The 19050-nt window shown below is 44.3% G+C and overlaps 3 protein-coding genes, 1 long non-coding RNA gene and 1 pseudogene across 4 annotated transcripts; 1 reads left to right on the top strand and 4 right to left on the bottom strand.

Moving 5' to 3' along the window:
* Window positions 1-1555: 1555 nt before the first annotated feature.
* Window positions 1556-3363, bottom strand: LOC123112637 (U-box domain-containing protein 33-like). Its single transcript, XM_044533683.1, has 3 exons — window positions 3257-3363; window positions 2658-3002; window positions 1556-2279 (listed from the first exon to the last, which is right to left on the bottom strand). The coding sequence occupies exons 1-3, from the start codon at window positions 3281-3283 to the stop codon at window positions 1572-1574; spliced, it is 1080 nt and encodes a 359-aa protein (XP_044389618.1). The 5' UTR covers window positions 3284-3363; the 3' UTR covers window positions 1556-1571.
* A 30-nt stretch (window positions 3364-3393) lies between these two features.
* On the bottom strand, window positions 3394-4214 carry LOC123114906 (uncharacterized). The gene is made up of 4 exons (XM_044536277.1): window positions 4043-4214; window positions 3832-3949; window positions 3643-3720; window positions 3394-3444 (listed from the first exon to the last, which is right to left on the bottom strand). The coding sequence occupies exons 1-4, from the start codon at window positions 4114-4116 to the stop codon at window positions 3394-3396; spliced, it is 321 nt and encodes a 106-aa protein (XP_044392212.1). The 5' UTR covers window positions 4117-4214.
* A 1926-nt stretch (window positions 4215-6140) lies between these two features.
* On the bottom strand, window positions 6141-11354 carry LOC123112636 (U-box domain-containing protein 33). The gene is made up of 9 exons (XM_044533682.1): window positions 10820-11354; window positions 10274-10395; window positions 10053-10174; window positions 9803-9907; window positions 9491-9680; window positions 9155-9292; window positions 8252-8725; window positions 7361-8128; window positions 6141-7124 (listed from the first exon to the last, which is right to left on the bottom strand). Exons 1-9 carry the CDS (start codon window positions 11016-11018, stop codon window positions 6936-6938), a joined length of 2307 nt encoding a protein of 768 aa, XP_044389617.1. The 5' UTR covers window positions 11019-11354; the 3' UTR covers window positions 6141-6935.
* Window positions 11355-12420: 1066 nt separating this feature from the next.
* LOC123112635 (U-box domain-containing protein 33-like) lies at window positions 12421-17184 on the bottom strand (annotated as a pseudogene).
* On the top strand, window positions 13445-18942 carry LOC123112638 (uncharacterized). The gene is made up of 4 exons (XR_006455616.1): window positions 13445-13713; window positions 14114-16646; window positions 16836-18049; window positions 18283-18942. It is a non-coding gene; the product is annotated as an uncharacterized lncRNA (long non-coding RNA).
* Window positions 18943-19050: the final 108 nt, after the last annotated feature.

Raw genomic sequence — 19050 nt, 5'->3', positions numbered from 1 at the left:
TAACCGGTATGGTGAGGTAACCTGGGCCATAACACCATCACACATCCCAGTCCAACTTTCCTCATTAGTTTCGAGCATTCTTCTAGCTAGGATTCATGCCAGAACTTTGTATAGACCAACAAACGACAAGTTGAGCACATTGAGAACAAGTCATTCCTCTCAAAGTTCCATGGCCAAAAATCTTGCATTTTGTCTGCTGCACCGATGAATCAAGAGAACTAACTCGACATCCGTAGCAATGAAATGTTGTGTGACCTCTCGCAAGATGGCATCTTTGGAAGAATTAATTCGTTGGCAAACTTGGGTGGGTTTTCAGCGATAAAAACGAATCAGTCTCATATTGTAATCCCTAGGCAACCAACTATGGTTCGATGGTTCCAGACCTTCGTAGTTTATTCATCACCAATTCTTCAGATCAGGCCATGTCCACTTGATGACCTGTGTTGGAGTTGCCCTAAGGCTATTTTTTAGGGCTAGGCCATAAGGGTACTAGAAGGAATGTATCTGGTGCACCGATACTTGTATTGCTACAGGTGCACCGTACACCGTAGCGCATTTTAAAATGTTTCAAAAAATCCGAAAAAACCGAGTAGATTGACTCAACATGAAGGTATGCCATCACAAAATTTCATATCACGGGCAATGTTGTAAAATTTTGATTTAAAATTTTACGACAACATAGACCAATGTTGGGTGAATGTGTTAATTTTTCTTTTCTAACATCAAGCATTGGTAAATGCGCTACGGTAGTAGTACTACCAACATACGGGTGCAGCAAAAAAATTTTTAGTCGAAAGCACCGTTTTTTTTTTGAGTGAAAAGCACCGGTGCAGCAGATCCCCGGCCACTAGAAGCCCAAAATACACACGGCGGGCCAAGCCCATCTGAGAGTCAAGACCCAGCTCTGTCCGGTTGTCGGAACGCGCGGCGGCGTTCCCCTTTCTCTTATGGCGTCGGCGGCGGCGGCGGATCCCGGAGAGGCGTCGGCGGCGTAATGCCAGGCGGGCAGGCAGGTAATGCCGATTCCTAAACCAACCAACCCGTCCCTCCAACCCCCCCTCCCCTCCCCCTCCCCCTCCCCCTCTCTCTCAACCGAACTGTGTTCTATGAGAGCCGCGCCGTGCAAATCCCATCGATCTCGTGCTGCGTCTCGGTTTAGCTGCACCGCAGTGCAAGCTCTCTTCCATCTCCCGCAGCAGCGGCTGGTTTTACATGGGAACCGGGGGGCGAAAGCGCCTTTCAAGTTTCAACCCACTGAATGAATTGATCAACATATTGCTTCATGCGGTCATTGGATCCTGAGATGTTTGGATTGCGCTTCCCGAAATTTCCATAGACATTTATCTATTGTTTACCACTCCATTGACATGATAAAATTTTTTTGCAATGGGAGGGATGCACTGTTCTGTCCTATCGTACATTATGTTCTAACTAGTTTAAGAATGTAAATTCACAACAGAAATGCTATGGCATCACAAACTAAACGCAAATGCAGTTTAGATTCACAGACTAGACTCATTATGTTCAGTTGGCATTTCGCCGATGCACGGTGGTGCTGCTGGCATGGTTCTTCAGTTTGCATGACTCCATTTCCGGGATTTACTTGCAGTCGCCATGGTCCGCAGGATGTCCAGCGATCGCCAGTCAGCATCGGAGGTGGCAGCTGGCCGCCGGTTCCGCTCCAGGTTGCAGCACCTCAGAGCCAGCCGCATGAGCCGCTCAGCCTGCACCTCCGGCCAGCTGCCGGCGGACGCGTCCAGCAGGCCGTGCGCGGCGTCCATCTTCATCGCTTCCTGCACCTGCTCGACGATGTTGAGGTCGAGCAGCCCCGTGAGGACCTGCAGGATCACCACGCCGAACGCGTAGACGTCCGACTCCGCGGTGAGCTCGCCCGTCGTGAAGAAGACGGGGTCCATGTACCCCATCGTGCCCATCGGGTTCGTCCGCCGGCAGATGGTGTCCTCCTCCAGCGGCTTTATCTGCACGACGCGTGCAGTCCCGAAGTCTCCTAGCCGGCTCACGTTCCCGGCGTCGAGGAGGATGTTTGTCAACTTCAGGTCCGCATGGATGATGGCGTTGGGCCGGCTGGAGTGTAGGTGTGCCAGCGCGGAACGCTGTTCGGCGAGGATCCTGATACGGTCCTTCCATGGAAGCCCCTTGGAGAGCCCGTCCATGAGTGTGCCGTTGGGGAGGTGCTCGTAGACGAGGCCGCATGATTCCGGGCACACGCCGAGCAGCTTCACGATGTGTGGGTGTTTGATTCTGCTCAGCACAACGACCTGGGGAATTCCAAACATGATCGATATTTCCTCCAGTTAGTACATGTAATGCAGTTCAGAAGATTCTTCTCCAAGTAGTAAGGTATGCAAGCTTGTTACTCTGCCCGTCTACTTATCTACTTTGTGGAGTTGTTTGAGATAAGCAAGGAGGAAGGGTGATTATCCATCAATATGGTGTTAAATGTGTAAAAAAAGTTCTCTCAAAGAACTGCAGGAAAATAAGGGTCCTATCAAAATCATGCTACAGTTCAGATGGAAATACTTGCATCTTACTCTGTATGGAATGAGTGTTTGCTTCCTCTTGTAATTATTGTTAGGCTATGTTGTGTGCATGCTCAGACAGTTAAAAGGATGACTGGATAGAGTTCATTATATTACCTCCTGCTGATACTCTGGAAAACCTTGTCTACCATGGGGTTTACCATGGGGTCTCAACAGCTTGATAGCCACAGGCACGCCACCTAGTTTTCCTTTGTACACTAGGCCATATCCTCCTTCCCCTATGAGGTTTCTTGAGTAGAAGTTATTGGTCGCTTTCCCAATATGTGACATGGAATACTGCACAATATGTTCTGGGATTTGCAGCTCTGGGTATCTTTGTTTTGGTAACATTTTCTCCTTCAACAATACATTCTTTCTTCTTGGCGACAAGATGCTTTCTTCATGATTATGCCCCTCGTCTTGCAGCTCTTTCAATTTCCTTTGTAGTTTTTCCATTTCCTCCTGAACAAAACCAAACGGGGTGTATTGAAGTAGTTAAGGGATTCAACGCTTTACCGATGCTGTGTGACACACACTGTGTTCCATATGATTTCTGTCATCTATTTTCCTCTTCCTGACTCGTGATGTCTCCAACCTATCTTTGCTAGTATTATTTTTATTTTGAGTAAATTATCATCATCATAAGTTGAAACCTTCATCTAGCCACGTTTTAAACGAAATAGGCATTGACAAAGGTAGTATTGTGTGACATTTACCATCAATTTTTCAGACTCTTCACTCATATTTCTGGAACCCCGTATGTCATCACCAGAAATTTTGCCCACTTCCTCAGAAGCATTTATTTCCTCAATGCCTTGTTCAGCTTCCTGCACATCATAATTGAATGGAGCAATCAGTTTATTTTATTAACACAAGCTGCACTTTCAGAAGTCATAAGTAACACCTGTTTTTTGACACATAGTTAATCAACATGCATCTGAGGCAACGGTGGTAAATCTAAAATTGTTAGACATGCTTGAGCATGGAGTGAACTCAATCAAATGTAATTATGTTTCTGTGTGTGTCGTCAAACTTAAAGAGTAGGCAGACATTTTAATGCACATGTTGTTGTAGTTGTCTTGAAAAAAAAGGCAAGTTATACCTTTTCCAGTTGTCCATCACCATCCATTGGAATCACCCCATACTCATCCATGACATCGTCTTCCTGAAATGATACATACTGGAATACACCACGGACATGTATCAAAACTCTGAACCATGGTCTTAAACTTGTGAACTAAAACTGTTATTGTTTGCATGTGTGTAATGCTTTGCTAAGAAGTCTGCTCACAAAATCACTTGGTGGTGTTGCATAGCCATCAGATTCGTCGCTCAGCTCATGCATAGATGGCAAAAACTCAGAGCTCCCTCCATATCCAGTGCCTCCAGTATGCTCCAGATGATCATTGCTGCACTTAAAAACGATCTCATCCATCAACTAATTTCTAGATATGATTCATATATTACCGGAAGTGCAGTTATGGTCTTTGGAGAAACTATACCTAGTGGACAGATATTTGCCATTAATCACCACCCAAACCTGAGAGCATTTACGAAGAACCGCTTTCTTTGACATGTTCCTGCATAACTTACTATATGGTTATGCTGTTTTGTGGGCTAAGGCAATGTCCATTTGTACAGGTTACATTGAATAACATATACAAAGAGGCAATTGCTTCCTTATTCGTGTTAGTTCATGCTATGATCTCACCTTGACCCGATGACAATTTTCTTGATTTTGAGCTTCTTTACCAGGTTTACAACACCAGTAAGAATGTCATCATGTGTAAGGTAATGTGCCCTAATCTGCAAGGACACAGGCCTGTTTAGGAAACATATTTTCTGTGAAATAGTTATGTTAGTGTTGTATTGATTTGATCCCTCTCCACATGGTTTGTTTGCTTAACGTTTATCATCAGATAAATAATTATTTAAATTATAGTGTTGTTACACTTAATTCATCATGATTGCGTACAAATATCACATGACTAGAATGCTTTCCGGATGAACTCTAATAAGCACCGCTGTGACCTTATTTATTTTAATCTGAATCTAAATTGTAGGATACCTCTCTTGTATCATCACATAGGCTTTTATATTGTGATAGCATCTTGACCATTGCCTCCGTTTCTCTACCTCTATGCATCTCCTTCTCCTTTTCATCTGCAAACTTGTATAGCAGCTTTCCACCCACTGCAGTTGTGGGTTAGAAACAATCAATTATTTATACAGCTAATAAAACACAAGGTTATACTTTATCCTGTTAATATTGAAAAACTTACTGAAGGGCATCTAACCATTAGAGCTTTACAAAGCATGGCAAATATTTGGCTGAAAAAACTTACTGAAGGGCATCCACTTGGATGGCCAATGAACGTGGATAAGAACTATGGTAGCCCTTGGGAAATTTGCAGCAGCCCATAGTATGTTAGCTTTCTCCTTTCTGAAGTTCTTCCCGATCGCGATATGAACCTCTTCTTCATCCATCTTTCTTACTCCCTACACAGACCCTGAGAAATCATGAATTGGCATCATATTTATATTCTGGTTTTGCTATCTGGCTCAGCAGAGCTGAAGACACACGACCTAAGACTACAAAAGGTGAAGATCTCTGAAAATGCTCTAAAAGTTTTGGGAAGTACCTAAATGTGTGGACCACTTTTCTTCAGCTCCATGACATCGATATGATGGTCATCCTAGTCCTTGTTCTGCTTCGGTCTTTCCCAGGTAGTGTCAGTTTTAGAAGGCCCAAATGGGAGAGTAGACTGGTGATGGTTTTAAAGAGTGGCCTTGGATTTGGTTATTGTCTGATTGTATCTAGCAGCAGTGAGTGCATCATCAAGTCAATATCTGACTTCGGGTCCCAATTAAAAAAATAATCCTGTTCCATTTAGGAAACATCGGTTAACCCTTGTAGTAGCCATTCCAGTTTATAAATAAGGAAAACCAGAGTGATAATAACTTTATTGTATTTTGGTGGCAGAAAATTGAGTCCTGCATACTTCAAAAGGCATGGATTGATCAACTGGTTGGTTAAAAAGCAAATAAAATATGTTGCATAAATGTTTGCTGGCGTGGAGATAATACCAATACATTCTATATTTTGTCATTGATTATTTAGAACTTAATTAATTGTCTTATTATCTTCTCTAGTCAGGGACTTTTCTATAAGAAATGATAACTTTTCATCAGCTTCCGCTCATTTTTTAACAAGTATAACTGTCAGTATTTCTGCGAAGTTTCTACTACTTCCAAGTCGCTTCTAAACATGAATGTCCTCCATGACTGACTTTTGATGCTTAGCAATGAAGTTGTCCCGTTAGGTGGCGATCATTACAGGCCATCCCATCTCACTTGGCCGGCAGTTCCAAATAGATGGCTACTTTCACGATGCGAAAAAATTGTCCAGAATAGATCATATATAATTAGATACTTGGCACTTGGTAGCATTGTTCATTCCCAGGAGGTACTCTCACATAATTCTTGCTGTCAAGCTGTCAATATGTTAATGCACATCAAGACATCTCCTGTTCTTTAGTAAAATGTGTTGAACAGCATATACCAGCATGATAACTAGAATATGCGAAGATTGCGGTTGCAGCTTGCATGCATTGGAGGCTCCATTTGACTCATTTGGAGGGAAGTGCTTGTCGTGACGAATTTGCTGAGCTATCTGCATAGGTAAGAAACTTTGGCAACTTTGTGCACACCACACGTCTTGTTGAGAATAACTTGCTGAGTGATCTGCATAGGTAAGGAACTTTGGCAAATTTGCGCACACCACACATCTTTCAAGGATGGTTTTGTCCATCTCAATGTATTTTTGGTATTAACAAGACGACAACAGAAGCAGGCGTACTGATGAAGTTATTATTATCTCATTGCTACCTCATTTACCTTCTGAGCAGTTATTGTTGATTGTTCCAGACATTCAGAATAGACAGGTTGGATGGGAATTAGGCTTATGGAACATATAAACACATATAAGATGACAACGTAAAATGAATGGTTGTAATTAGCGACATTTGAACTGATAGTTCCATTCAGATATGCTTCCGTACTTTCCATTCTCGACCAGCATTCAGATGCTAGTACCACAACATGCCGATTGTTGATCAAGCAGTGAAAAAATAGTGCAGTATCCATGTAGCATGTAACAGCAATATTATCACCAAGACTGTTTTGACTGTACAGATCCCATGTACAAATACTGGCATGCCGCTGATGGAGCTCCAAGTCTATTACATTTTAGATGCAAAATTTTGCTGAAAAGCAAAACAAAAATGATGTGTATATCTTTACTTATTCGTAAGGTATGCACCTATTATTGTGCGTAAAGAAGTTAAGGACATAGTATTAGTTCATTTTTAAGTTCCATCATGACAAAAATAACATTTATTGTGCATCTGTCTGCAGCCATTCTTGGATTGCAGAACGGAGGGCATGGTTCGGCAAAAGATCACGGTGGAGTAGCTCAAGGTTTGTCATGGGTGATGTATGGTGGCCACTGTCAATCCACTCCCTTATAGCTTCGGCTTCGTAGGTAAAGCCATCTGCAGCAATTAGAGGCTCCCTCATGACATCCTGCACCGAAGAAATGCGAAGGTGAAACAACCTGAAACGACAAATGCTTTCTATGAAAGAAATCGACTGAGCTTGTCTAAGATTACTAAGAATGATAACTGGAAAGAACAATTCAGAGGGAATTTAAGGCGAATCAAACATGCTTAGTATATTTTAAAGATATCCCTCCATGCTTTAAAATATTAAAATAGACAGCAGAAGAAAATGATAGTCACCAAGCAAAATGTATGACTCACCTGTAGTATTGGACAGATGAAGTAGGGCGGCACACCACCAAGGTCTTCTGATACTGATTTGAATGACAAGGAACACAACATAATAGAAGCAGGCTTCAACATTGGTTCAAGTACAGTCCAAACCTCCTTTTGCAGGTCTGGACGGTTTTTTCTTCTGATCTCGCAACATTTCAGACCCACCCGAGCCAATTGCTCAGCCTGCATAGCTGGCCAGCCCCCAGCAGATGAATCCAATATTGCTCCCAGGCAACCCTTTTCCACAGCCCGTTGCACATCTCTCAACAGCCCGAATCCTGGTCTTCCAGTCAAGAGGCGCAGGAGCACGATTCCGAAAGAGTATACGTCAGATAGCGGTGTTAGATCACCAGTCATAACATATTCAGGATCAATGTACACAAAAGATCCCTTTGGGTGGGTATGCCTATATAGAGTGGTTGTGTCCCTGAACTCATCAGTGACCATTCGGCACACGCCAAAACCACTGAGCTTTGCTACATTATTTCCATCTAGAAGAATGTTAGATGCTTTCAGGTCACTGTGGACAATGCTATGGGGTTTATTCGAATGGAGGAAGATGAGTGCGGAGCAAACATGGGAAATGATGCGGGTGCGCAGCTGCCAATTAAGAGGTTTAGAATTGTCCTTGCAAGCCAGGCGGTCATCCAAGCTTCCATTCGGCATGTATTCGTAGACAAGAGCTTGAGCATCCTTGCAAGCTCCAATAAGAGTGACCAGGTTTGGATGCCGCACCCTACTGAGTATCTCTATCTGCAAAGGAGGCATCATGAACAACTTAACTGTCTGCAACACATTAATTTATTTGGACCAGCAAAATACCAGTTTAGTTGAGATGAAAGAAAGCAAATAATTAACTTAAAGCAAGAATTCAACCTCTTGATTGAACTGCGACTGTGACTGTGATTCTGTGCTTTCGAGATTCAACTTCTTTATGGCTACATTTGTGTGCCGAAGAAATCCCTTATACACGCTTCCATAAACACTTTCTCCAATCTTCAATGAGTGGTCAAAGTTGTTGGTTGCATCCTTGATCTCTGAGCTGGACAACTCCGTGATGTGCATCGTCCCCTCCGCGGTTGCACTGGACTCTCCTTTCTTTGCATGTAGTGCTTCTACCTCTCTTACAGCCTTGTCGCGCTGCAACATCAAATCCTTGATGATACGGTCAGAATGGGCAGTTCTTTTCTCCAGGGCCGATCTTTTCTTGCGTTCCTCTTGAAGCTTTGCACAAAGTCCATCAGTTGTTTCTGTGAGACTCTCAACTTCCTCCATTACTGTTGCCAACTTTTCCTCGATTTCATTCTTTTGCTTCACTTCTCCTAAGTACATATTCTCGGAGACTCGTGCCTGTTAGACAAGCTAAATGTGAGAAAGTATTTGTTAAAAAAATTAGCTGGCAGCTATCAGAACCATTGCTCCAAATTGTGTACAAATTTATTATTGATGGTAAAGTTTCTGAAAGTGCTTCACAAGCACAGTAGCAAGAGCTTCTTCCAAATAATGCTCTCACTGGCATATATCCATAAAATTGAAACAATGATCAACATCAGTATACTCCGTAAGGACAGACCGAGTGCTAGAAGCTCCCACACCAGGTGGGGTCTGGGGAAGGATTGTACGAGGCAAGCCTTAACCCCTGCACAGTGCAATGCAGAGAGGCAGCATCGAACCCAGGACCTCTTGGCACAAGTGGGGAGTACTTCACTACTGTGCCAGGCCTATCCTTCTATCAGCATACTTGATATTACTGAAAAATGCAAATTAAGATACTCTTACTTTTTGGAAAGCCTCAAATAAATCCTGTTCTGCTTTCTCACGACCGTGTTTTTCTTCATAAGCCTGCTTTCTTACACTCTCCAACTCCCTGAGCATATGCTGGAATTTATTGTCAGCCTCGTCTTCTTTGACAATTTCCTGGTTTAGATAAGGTAAATAGTTCAGTCAAGATTTTCTTGAATGTTTAACCATCTTCAATCTACTGCTGTTAAGACACAATGGAATTCTAGAAGTTGGAGCACAATTAGATTTCAACACCAAAGTACAAACTGGTGGCCTGCTATATAAAATAGCATGATGTACTGTTCATCTATTATTGTCATGGATTGTGTTTACCTTTTCATTATTGTCTGATCTGCACGGAGTTGTCCTTTCCATCTGCAGCCTGGCGTGTGGTTTGTGTAGCCATGTGCTTGAAACACACCAAGTCTCCGACATGCTAGTCGATCTATCCACTGAAAACTGTTGAGCAGAAGACTCATGAGTACCTTCCGGTAGTGCTTCATGGCCAAGGGGAACGGCATTCCTAGTGTAGAGAAAGCAGAGAGGGAGGGAAACATGTCAAATGCAGGCTGGAGTTCAGCTACAACGTAATCAATCCTATGAACAAAAGTGAAGATCATCCGCAGTCGACCAACCGAACCATACCTACGGTAAACGAGCGTTCCTTTGCAAATGTACCATCTTTTGCAGGAAGGATCCGCCCGCTGTTCCACAGCCCGTGCTTTCTTGGACTTGAGAGCTCTCATTTCCCTGAACTCTCGAACACGGAATCAGTTTTTTTTGTGTGTGGCAACACGGCATTCGCGATCAATCATGAAGTGTTTAATTAATTATAGATGGTGATCATCCATACAAGTTCTGAAAGGATCAGTCAGAAGTTTGCCCACATGCATACCTTGTGTAATGCTTATCAGCTGCTGCCCCCATGACAAGATCAGTGACATGATGCGCGGCGATGAGCTGCACCAGCCCCTCTGCTACATCCTCTGATTCCACCACCAGCTTCTCAGCTTGTACCTGCGCAGCAGATACATGTGTCAACGTCGGCGTGTTTGACGCTGATTGCACAGGCTAGTTTTCTTGGCATTCTTGGAGCTGGCAATGGCAAGTTTGAACCTTTTCCTGTGCACATAATAGCAGGTGTTGATCCAGAGTGTCACTGATTGTTTGTAGCTCCATCTTCTTGTATGCAATCAGCTCCTGCTCCTGCACCTGGCTAGCAGGGATCCTGGCACCCACTGTGAACATCATTGAACACATAAATTTTTGCGGCCCTGGTTTACTACTCGCTCCTTTGCGAAATTAATATAGAGCGTATTTTGATTTGGTAAAAGAAGACTTTGATTGATAATCAACCCCTATGTCAATATGTGCCTTGTGTTATATAAATTACAAAGTCGCAGTCATAAGTAGATATTTTTTTGTGATACCAAACTAAATGGCACTAGTTTTTACGCCCCGTAAATTGCATGATGACGATTGAAAAATTGCTAGCCAACTATTTACTGTATTGAGAGTTATAACTATGATTTACAGAAAGAAATGGAGGCCCGGTTGATCTTGTTGCACAAAGGGATCATATATTTTTGACGGCAGAGATAGTAGTTGTGGTTCCAGTAAAAAGGGGGAAAAGAAAAGATATTGCAGGGGAGACGCACGTACTGATGGGGATGAGCTTGGGTTGGGGGTAGACATGGAGCAGCACCAAGGAGACGGCGCCGGATTCTTTGGGGAACTTGTGCAGTGCCCACAGCACCATGGACTTGGAGTCGGACCCAGCCCCCACCGCCACGCACACCTTCTTCATCCTCTCGCCGGAGTCGGAGGATGACTGCTCGGGTGAGTCGCCGGCCGCGTCCATGGCAGATAGCTAGCTAGCTGGTCTCTCGTTTCTCTCTTGGCGTCCTCAGCCAGGCCAGCTTTGGACTTGTCCCCTGCGCTTGGCTCCTCTGCATTTTTATACTTGCTTCTTCCATCCACACCATTCTATACTAGTAATTCTCTCCCCTTTCTCCGACTCATTCCATTCTAATTGTGCATAGTGTATGTAGTAGGCCAGTAGCTGTACAGAGTCACACCTGCTGCCAGGCCAGGCCGGCTTGACTTGTTGCTCCTTGTTTAATCTGTTCTGCAGTTTTGTATTGTATTGTTTGTGACAAAACTAATCAAGAAGCTGTATAAAATATGATGTGACTGATGGTGATTTTCTTGCGCAGAGCAAGGAATTGCCCAACAGTGCCACTGCAATTTCCATGGCATGGCATGGCATCGACATGGCAGGAGCTACCTGCCCAACAGTGCTTGCCTTTCTCATGGACGAGTGACTGTCTGATACAAGACCTCTCTGCTCCGTGAAGCTGCTAATTAAACTCCTCTCTGCTTCCCTCCTCTGTAAGTCTTCTTCTCTTCTCCTCTCCTCTCTTCTGGTTTGGTGGTCAGCTTCTGGTTGCACACCACCTGTTTGTTCGAATGCCCAGCCCATGCTCTGGCTTATAGCTGGCCATGGACAGCCCGGCCAGGACGGCCCGACCCTACCTGGCCTTGCCCACGGGCCGGGCCGGGCTGGGCCCGTCATGTTCGCAGTTTAATGAAGAGGCCTGGCCCGAGGCCCAGTGGGCTTTTCGTGTGATGGGCCGGGCTTGGGCCTGATTTTTAGGCCCAATGGCCGGGCCGGGCTCGGGCCCAGGTTTTTTTGCGTCGGGCTTTGGTAGGCCCGTGCCGGCCCGACCGATGGAAAATGTTACAGCTGGGCCAGAGCAACTCAAGGGAGATACTAGGTAGGCATCTTAGGGAGTAGACCCTTTGTTGTTTGGCATGCAAGTGCCTACTCTTGTGTTGCAAGCCGTTTGTTTGGCGACGCTGACTTTCTTTGCCTTCCTTCTGTGAAAACGATGCGTCTTTACTTTGAAACTTAGCGCTAGTGGATTGGGGCTAAATTGTAGGTGAGTAAGAGCAGCTAAATGACTCTGCCTACGCAGTTTCCGCCGACCTGGCACGAGTAGTACCGATAATAATGTAGTACCTATTATCTCCTGAAAAATGGCAGCTTACCTTGAATTATCAACTCATGCCTGTATATGCAGTAAGAACTGAACGTGCATAGCTAATTCATGGGTCATCACATTATTATAAGCCGTCTGTGCTCTGATTTATCTGATTGCTCATTTACTGTAAATTGTTTTGGGACCATGCTGATTTGCTCCAACTCCCAACTCTACATAACTGAGAGGGAATTAAAATGTCCATACACCATCACTTTTCAATGAACCTGAATACCCACTCTCTTGGAGAGTTACATGCCATGTCAGTTCATCCCAAACACATGTTACCGGAAACATGTAAGTACATCACTTCTTGGTTGTGGGCCCAAAACATTGAGAAAGCGCTGACTGCTAAAGTGGGGGAAATGAAATTTTCTACACAGACTATACACACTTGCAAACCATTTGCTTGACTCCCTAACATGACTGTACAGATTAAATGGAATGTTAAAAATCACGGTTGCTGTTGCATTTGCCATTCTTGAATTGCAAAACGAAGGGCAGTGTTTGGTATTAACTCATGGTGTGTGAAGCCGAGGTAGGTCATGGGGGACATTTTATGCCCCCTTTGAAGCCAGTCCTTGATAGCCTCACCTTCATATGTGAATCCATCAGCAGCAATGTGTGGATCCCTCATGATCTCCTGAAAATATTACGAAGATGCAAGCTTATTAAACTAAAGGCGATGACGCTGACCACCATCATTATATCAGAGTTGTTATTAACTACTGTAACGACTGAATTGTAAACATAAGATAGTTGTTGGTGTGACTGGCATCACATGATTCAAGTGCTTCATTTTCTTATTTGTCAACGGACCTGTGTCATTGGACAGATGAAAAATGTTGGTGGCTTGCATTTATCGTCTGGGCAGTTCATCATTGCTTGCAGGATACCCCAGGCCTCATTTGCAAGATTAGGCCGCTCCTTTCGTTCATACCGGCAACATCTGAGTGCTAATCTTGCCAACTCTTCAGTGTACTCAGGTGGCCATTCCCCTGCAGAAGTGTCAATTATATCTTGCAACATGTCATTGCTCAAGGCTGCCTCCACCTCATTTGGAAGGCCTAGGGGGCTCTTGCCAGTCAGCAACCGCATCAGAACCACACCAAAGGAGTAGACGTCATACTGAGCTGTGATCTCCCCTGAGGCAATGTATCCTGGATCCATGTATCCCATTGTGCCTTTGATTTGGTTTGTTCGGTGGTAAGGGGTGACAGTGGTGTTTGTCAGATCCAAGGGACGAGAGATTCCAAAGTCTGCCAGTTTACAAACAAAGCTATTGTCAAGAAGGACATTGTCAGGCTTCAGATCGCCATGGGCAATGCCTTTTGGTTTGTTAGAGTGGAGGAAGATAAGTCCCGTGCAGATGTCGGCAGCTATTCTGATGCGCATTCGCCATGAGAGCGGCTCTCTTTGGTTCTCGCACTGCAGACAGTCCTCTAGGCTTCCATTCGACAGGAATTCGAAGACCAACGCTTTGGCCTCCCTGCACACTCCTATCAGAGTGACAAGGTTTGGATGCCTCATCCTAGAAAGTGTTTCTACCTGTAATATATTGGAAAATCACATATTTAGATGCACCGTTTTACCTGTTTTACTTATTCTCATCTGACAACACGTTTTACTCTTAATGATGAAAATTACCTCGTCATTGAACTCTTTATCTCCTGTTGTGCCTTCACGGTTGAATTTCTTTATGGCTACGGTAGTATGACGGAGAAATCCCTTGTAGACGGTTCCACACCCACCACTGCCAATCTTTTTGGAGTCATTAAAGTTGTCCGTTGCCTCTTCTATCTCTGTAGCTGAATTCTGTTAGGGCAACAGCACTAGTTGAGCCAAATACACTATTACCATTTGTTTGGCGCATTTCTTCAGCTTCTTTAACAGCATGGTCCTTCTCGCGCTGCAGCTCTGCTTGCAACTGTTGGAGCTCTTCCATTAGGGTGTTTGTCTGAAGAAGCTTGCTCTCCAATTCTGCTCTTTGCTCATTTGCCTTCTGCAGCTCGTTGCATACATGGATGTGCTCTTTTTCAAGGTCAGCCTTTTCTCTTGTTAGCCTTTCCTCTACCTCCTTTTTTTCGTTGCGGAGTGAACTCTCCCGTGCTTTGAACTGCAAGAAAACAGTTCGCTTACTTGAGAGATACATGTAATATAAATTCCATGCATTCAGAGAAGAAAGGTTGGGAAAATACAGTAGATTAAACAACAATAGTGGGTAACTAAAGGTATCTGTCAATAACAAATAACATACCATCATAGAAGATTCAAACAGGTTCTTCTCGGCTTTCTGCCGGCCCTCAGATGCTTCCTTTTTCGAGCGCTCTAGCTGATTGCGGACTCGGTGCAGTTGCTCAAACATTTCACGTATTTCCACCTGTAAAACATTATGTTTGCTTTGAATTCAGTAAGCATGACAACGTTATCTAATAAGTATTACAACTGAGACCTTGGTTGATCAATCAAAATTTAGATGATAGAGCAATAGCAGTAAGATTTTATTTAACAAAGTGGATTTTTTCCAGTAGAGATACTACTGGTTGAGAGTTACTACAGCCATGTAGACATTCTATTGTCAACCTTTTTCCTCTACACTTGTGCTAGGACCAAAGCCTCTTTAAACGTAGTTCTAACATTACATAGTACTGGGTTTATGTTTAATAGGTTTGTTTGTTTAAATAATGGAGGGATAGTTCTCCAGACCTCTGCACCCATAGGGTACACACAGCCGTAAAATTATTGTAATTCAAAAAAAAAAAAGGGTGCGGCTATGCTTAGAGAACTCAGCTCAGTCCAATATAGCTTACTGTAGAGTGCTGATGTTCTTCAGAGCTTGCAACTGAAACAGGCACTGGTGAACCATCCATGCTGTCCAAATCCCTCAGACCCAATGAGGACCCACCAGTACTTTGCTGGCTGGAACTCGGAGAGGAATCTGTTGGTGTCATATCAATCGACTGCCGCCTTGCAGGTGACATGATTTCTACACTGCCCGCTATCGATCCAGACAAGGAATAACTAACTGAGTTGGACCGCCGTGGCAGGGGCTGTTGATCTGTAGAGCCTAACAGACTATCAATTGACTGCCGCCTTGCAGCTGACATGTTTTCTACACTGTCTGCTATCAATCCGGACAAGGGATAACTGACTGAGTTGGACCGTCGTGGAAGGGGTTGTTGGCCTGTAGAGGCTAAGAGACCTGGATGCCCTGGTGGCAGTGATAGGGATCTTGGAGTTAACTCAGGTTGATCTGAGATAGTGCTTGCGAAGCTACTTCGGGGTGACTCTACTTTTGCACAAAGCTCAGTGGCCTCCCTGAAAAATAATAAGAAACATGGCACCATTTTATTTGTCAGGATAGATATAATTTTGAGTAGTTGCTCGAGCTGAAATTTGCAAATTCGGTGTAGTATTTGCTTTATGTTGACTTAGGGATGCATGACACTCATACCTAGAGCAACCAAGAGCCTCTTTGCAAATATAGAAGATCTGGCAATATGGTTTGGCCTGCAGATGCACACTGGCTGCAACTTTTGATTTTGGTACTTTCCTCTTCCTGTTCATGGAAGATTCATAATCAACATAAACAACTTGGATTATTTCTACTTTAGACTTTAGACAGAGGGAGAGATGATAACTAGTAAAGGCATAGTTATTTGTTATTGGGAGTTTTAAGTGAAGTATAGACAAAATGGTTCTGCCCCCTTCCTTATCGCCACTTGTTAGAACAGCGGACGCATAAAAGAGAAATAAGAAATTTACATATACAGGATTCGAGCGTCTAACTACATAACTCATGGTGCTGTGCTCTATGGAAACAGTGCAGTTGGAAATAATTGCAATGTATTTTTTCATGAAACCTTATTACAAAGTTGGAACATTGCATCTGCACATACACTGAGAAGGAAGATGTTCCCATAACAAGCTTTGTAATGCGATTTTGATCAATGAGCTCGATAATCCCATTTGCAGGACTGTTCTTCTCGATCACCAGCGTTTCAGCTTGCATCTGTAAATTTGCTACTCTTAATTTCGTACAGATGATATATGATTTCAGAATCCATGTAGCCTTTCCTGAATTAGTCAACTGACCTTGAGAGAAACTCTGCAGAAATTGAGGTACTGGTTTAAAAGTGTGTTCATCTCCTCCTTCTCAATCTTTCTGTATGCTTTGAGCTCCTTTTCTTCGACCTGGCTTGCTGGAACCTTGCATAATCCTGCGCCGGCAACATTAGAGCCGAATCAGCATAGATTACTGAACAAGTATTTGCAATGCCTACTGAAAACAGGGGAGTGCTTTCTGAAACTGTCTGACAGCAACATCGAACAACAGAAGGCTACTTCTGCTTGCTGCTAATTTCATTTGTATCATTTCAGCAGATTCTCTTGTGAAACAGGGGGTGGAAAAGAAAATGGAGATGGGGATCAAATCCAGCAAGATCAAGGTTTGTTTTTCCCCATAGATACGCAAAATGCTTCTGAAACGACTGAAATGCCGACACAAATAACAAGAAAATCATACTACTAGCAACAATCCTTTCTTCTCCATGGTCAAGTTGATGCATATGAGATGAAAAAAAGAGTCAAACTGAAGCAAAGCCGGTCCCTTTTACCTATCATGATTCTGTCGGCAGGCTGGTGGACGTGCAGCAGGACAAGCTTGGGATCACCGGCGAGGAGGTTCCGAGCTGCCCAGACGAGGTTGGACCTGCCGTCCTTGACGTCCTTCCCGACGGCGACATACAGCTTCCCTACGCCGTCATCATCATAAGCATCGTGCAAGATGGCGGCCTCTTCGTCGATCTCTCTGAGGCTGGCGCTCCTGTTGGCCCCGCTGGCACTGGACGACGACGACCGGCCGCTCCCTCCACGTGTGAACATCCTCTCCGCCACCTCGGGCTGCGGCGACCGAGGGGAGAAGGCTGTCAATGGCGACGATGACGGCGAAGGGAGGGAAGCACGGGCTCTGCTGACCACGGCCATGTGGAACCACCAACAGTTAGCCACCACCAGAGAAGAACCAGCTAGCTAGCAACCTCTCAGAGTGCAGCGAAGAGGAGTGAAAAAAGTGCATATGCTATCTAGCTACCACGAGAGAAAGCGGCAAGCAATCTCCCAAGAGAAGAGGAAACAAAAGTGAAAAGGTGCATACCCTTGGCCTTAGAGTTTTGTTGCTGGTGTTGGCAGCCAAGGCGACAAGGCGGATAGGAGCAAGGAGGAGCAAACAAATGGCCGCTTTCTCTTGCTCTCTCAGCCCGGGGGTCAATTTTTCTGTGAATGCGATTCAGAAACAAACAAGAAGTTGGCCCCAGAGCTTCGAGGTCGTTCTCCAACCGGGGAATTCAGTCCACGTCCATCGTAGATGTCATTCAGAATTTCCGGCGGAGAAGATATCGCCCCTTCAACGTGAGGCCGGAGATCGGCGACAGCTGCTTCTGAGAAGCTTCCTGGTCTGCTACCCACGGGCCATCTCTTTCAGTAGCTCTGGTACCTCCTTCAGTCAACAGAGAGCAATCAATGGCAGGGAATGCATGGCAGGCTTGCTCTTGCACAGCTGGCCAGCTGGAATATGCCAGCGGTATCTTTGTGCCCGGTCAACGGTCAACGTACCGGCTTCTCATCTTTGGAATAATGATCCCAGCCAGTGATCTCAAGACTCTGCTGGGCGAGATGGGGTCAACGTTTCCGGTCGGTCAGCTCAGCTGTAACCTTAACTGCTGCTAACCAGAAATGCAATGCAATGCAATGACCTTGGGCCTGACTAGCAAGCAACAATGCTCCTGAACTGATTACATAATGTGTTCTTGAGATGGTGGACGGAATGGAATCGGGATCGGAAGAATATCCGGTGAGTGATGCTTCCCTGTTTGGTAATTAACTATATAACTTTGCTGTCAGCATAGGTTAGGGTACATTGGAACCGAAGCATTCTGTTTTAAATTTGGCGCCGCTTGTCATCTTCTTGTTTGTTTAGTTGCGTGTGGGCACCCAATCCGGGCCGAGGTTTGTTACATAACATAATCGATGTAAGTTCGACCAGGCACGCATGATGCAGCTGTGTGTTGTTGTTATCTCTCGCAGTGAACACGGGGCAATTGATCAGTGGCAAGAAATTCATGGTTAGTTCTTGCACAGCTAGCTAGATGGAGACTTGGAATGTACTCTCTGTACCTTGCTGCATGTTGGTCATGGTCCTTGGCTTTCAGATGGATGGGGTGATCCAAGACTGAACTTTGAAGGCTTGCTGACCCAGACCAGGTCACACACGCCCTGCTGCAAGCCATTTAATACCTTAAGTCCTTAACTATTGGTACGTACTAATCAGGACTGCAATGGTACGACTTGTAATGTACGTATGTATGCGTGTACTTAGCAAATAAGTGAAATGTTTGATTGCATATCTTGGCCAGATGTTGGAGACGAAAAAAAACGAGGTTTCTCTTTTTAATTTAATTAATTTGTGTTGATGCAAGCACAAACACATTTCTCTTCTCTACCTGCACAAAAATGTTTTGCTTCTGTTTGCAATGCATGGTGTGGCAAATACTCCCTCCGTTCCTAAATATAAGTCTTTGGAGAGATTTCACTATGGACCACATACGAAGCAAAATAAGTGAATCTATACTCTAAAATGCATCTATATACATCCGTATGTGGTTCGTAGTCAAATCTCTACAAAAACTTATATTTAGGAAAGGAGGGAGTACTTTTCTGTGAATTTTTTTTTTTGAATAAAAGAAGAGCTTCTCGCCCCTCCGATTTTCATTATTGAAAACCAATGCGTTCGAGAGCTACAGGCCCACAACTAAACATAAACCAAAAGAAAGGCAGGGGAGGGTAGCAGCCACG

The sequence above is a fragment of the Triticum aestivum genome, chromosome 5B (genome assembly GCF_018294505.1).
Source record: "Triticum aestivum cultivar Chinese Spring chromosome 5B, IWGSC CS RefSeq v2.1, whole genome shotgun sequence".
Classification (NCBI taxonomy): Eukaryota; Viridiplantae; Streptophyta; class Magnoliopsida; order Poales; family Poaceae; genus Triticum; species Triticum aestivum.
Note: the sequence above shows the minus strand (reverse complement) of the source record. Positions and strands in the feature narration are given on the sequence as shown.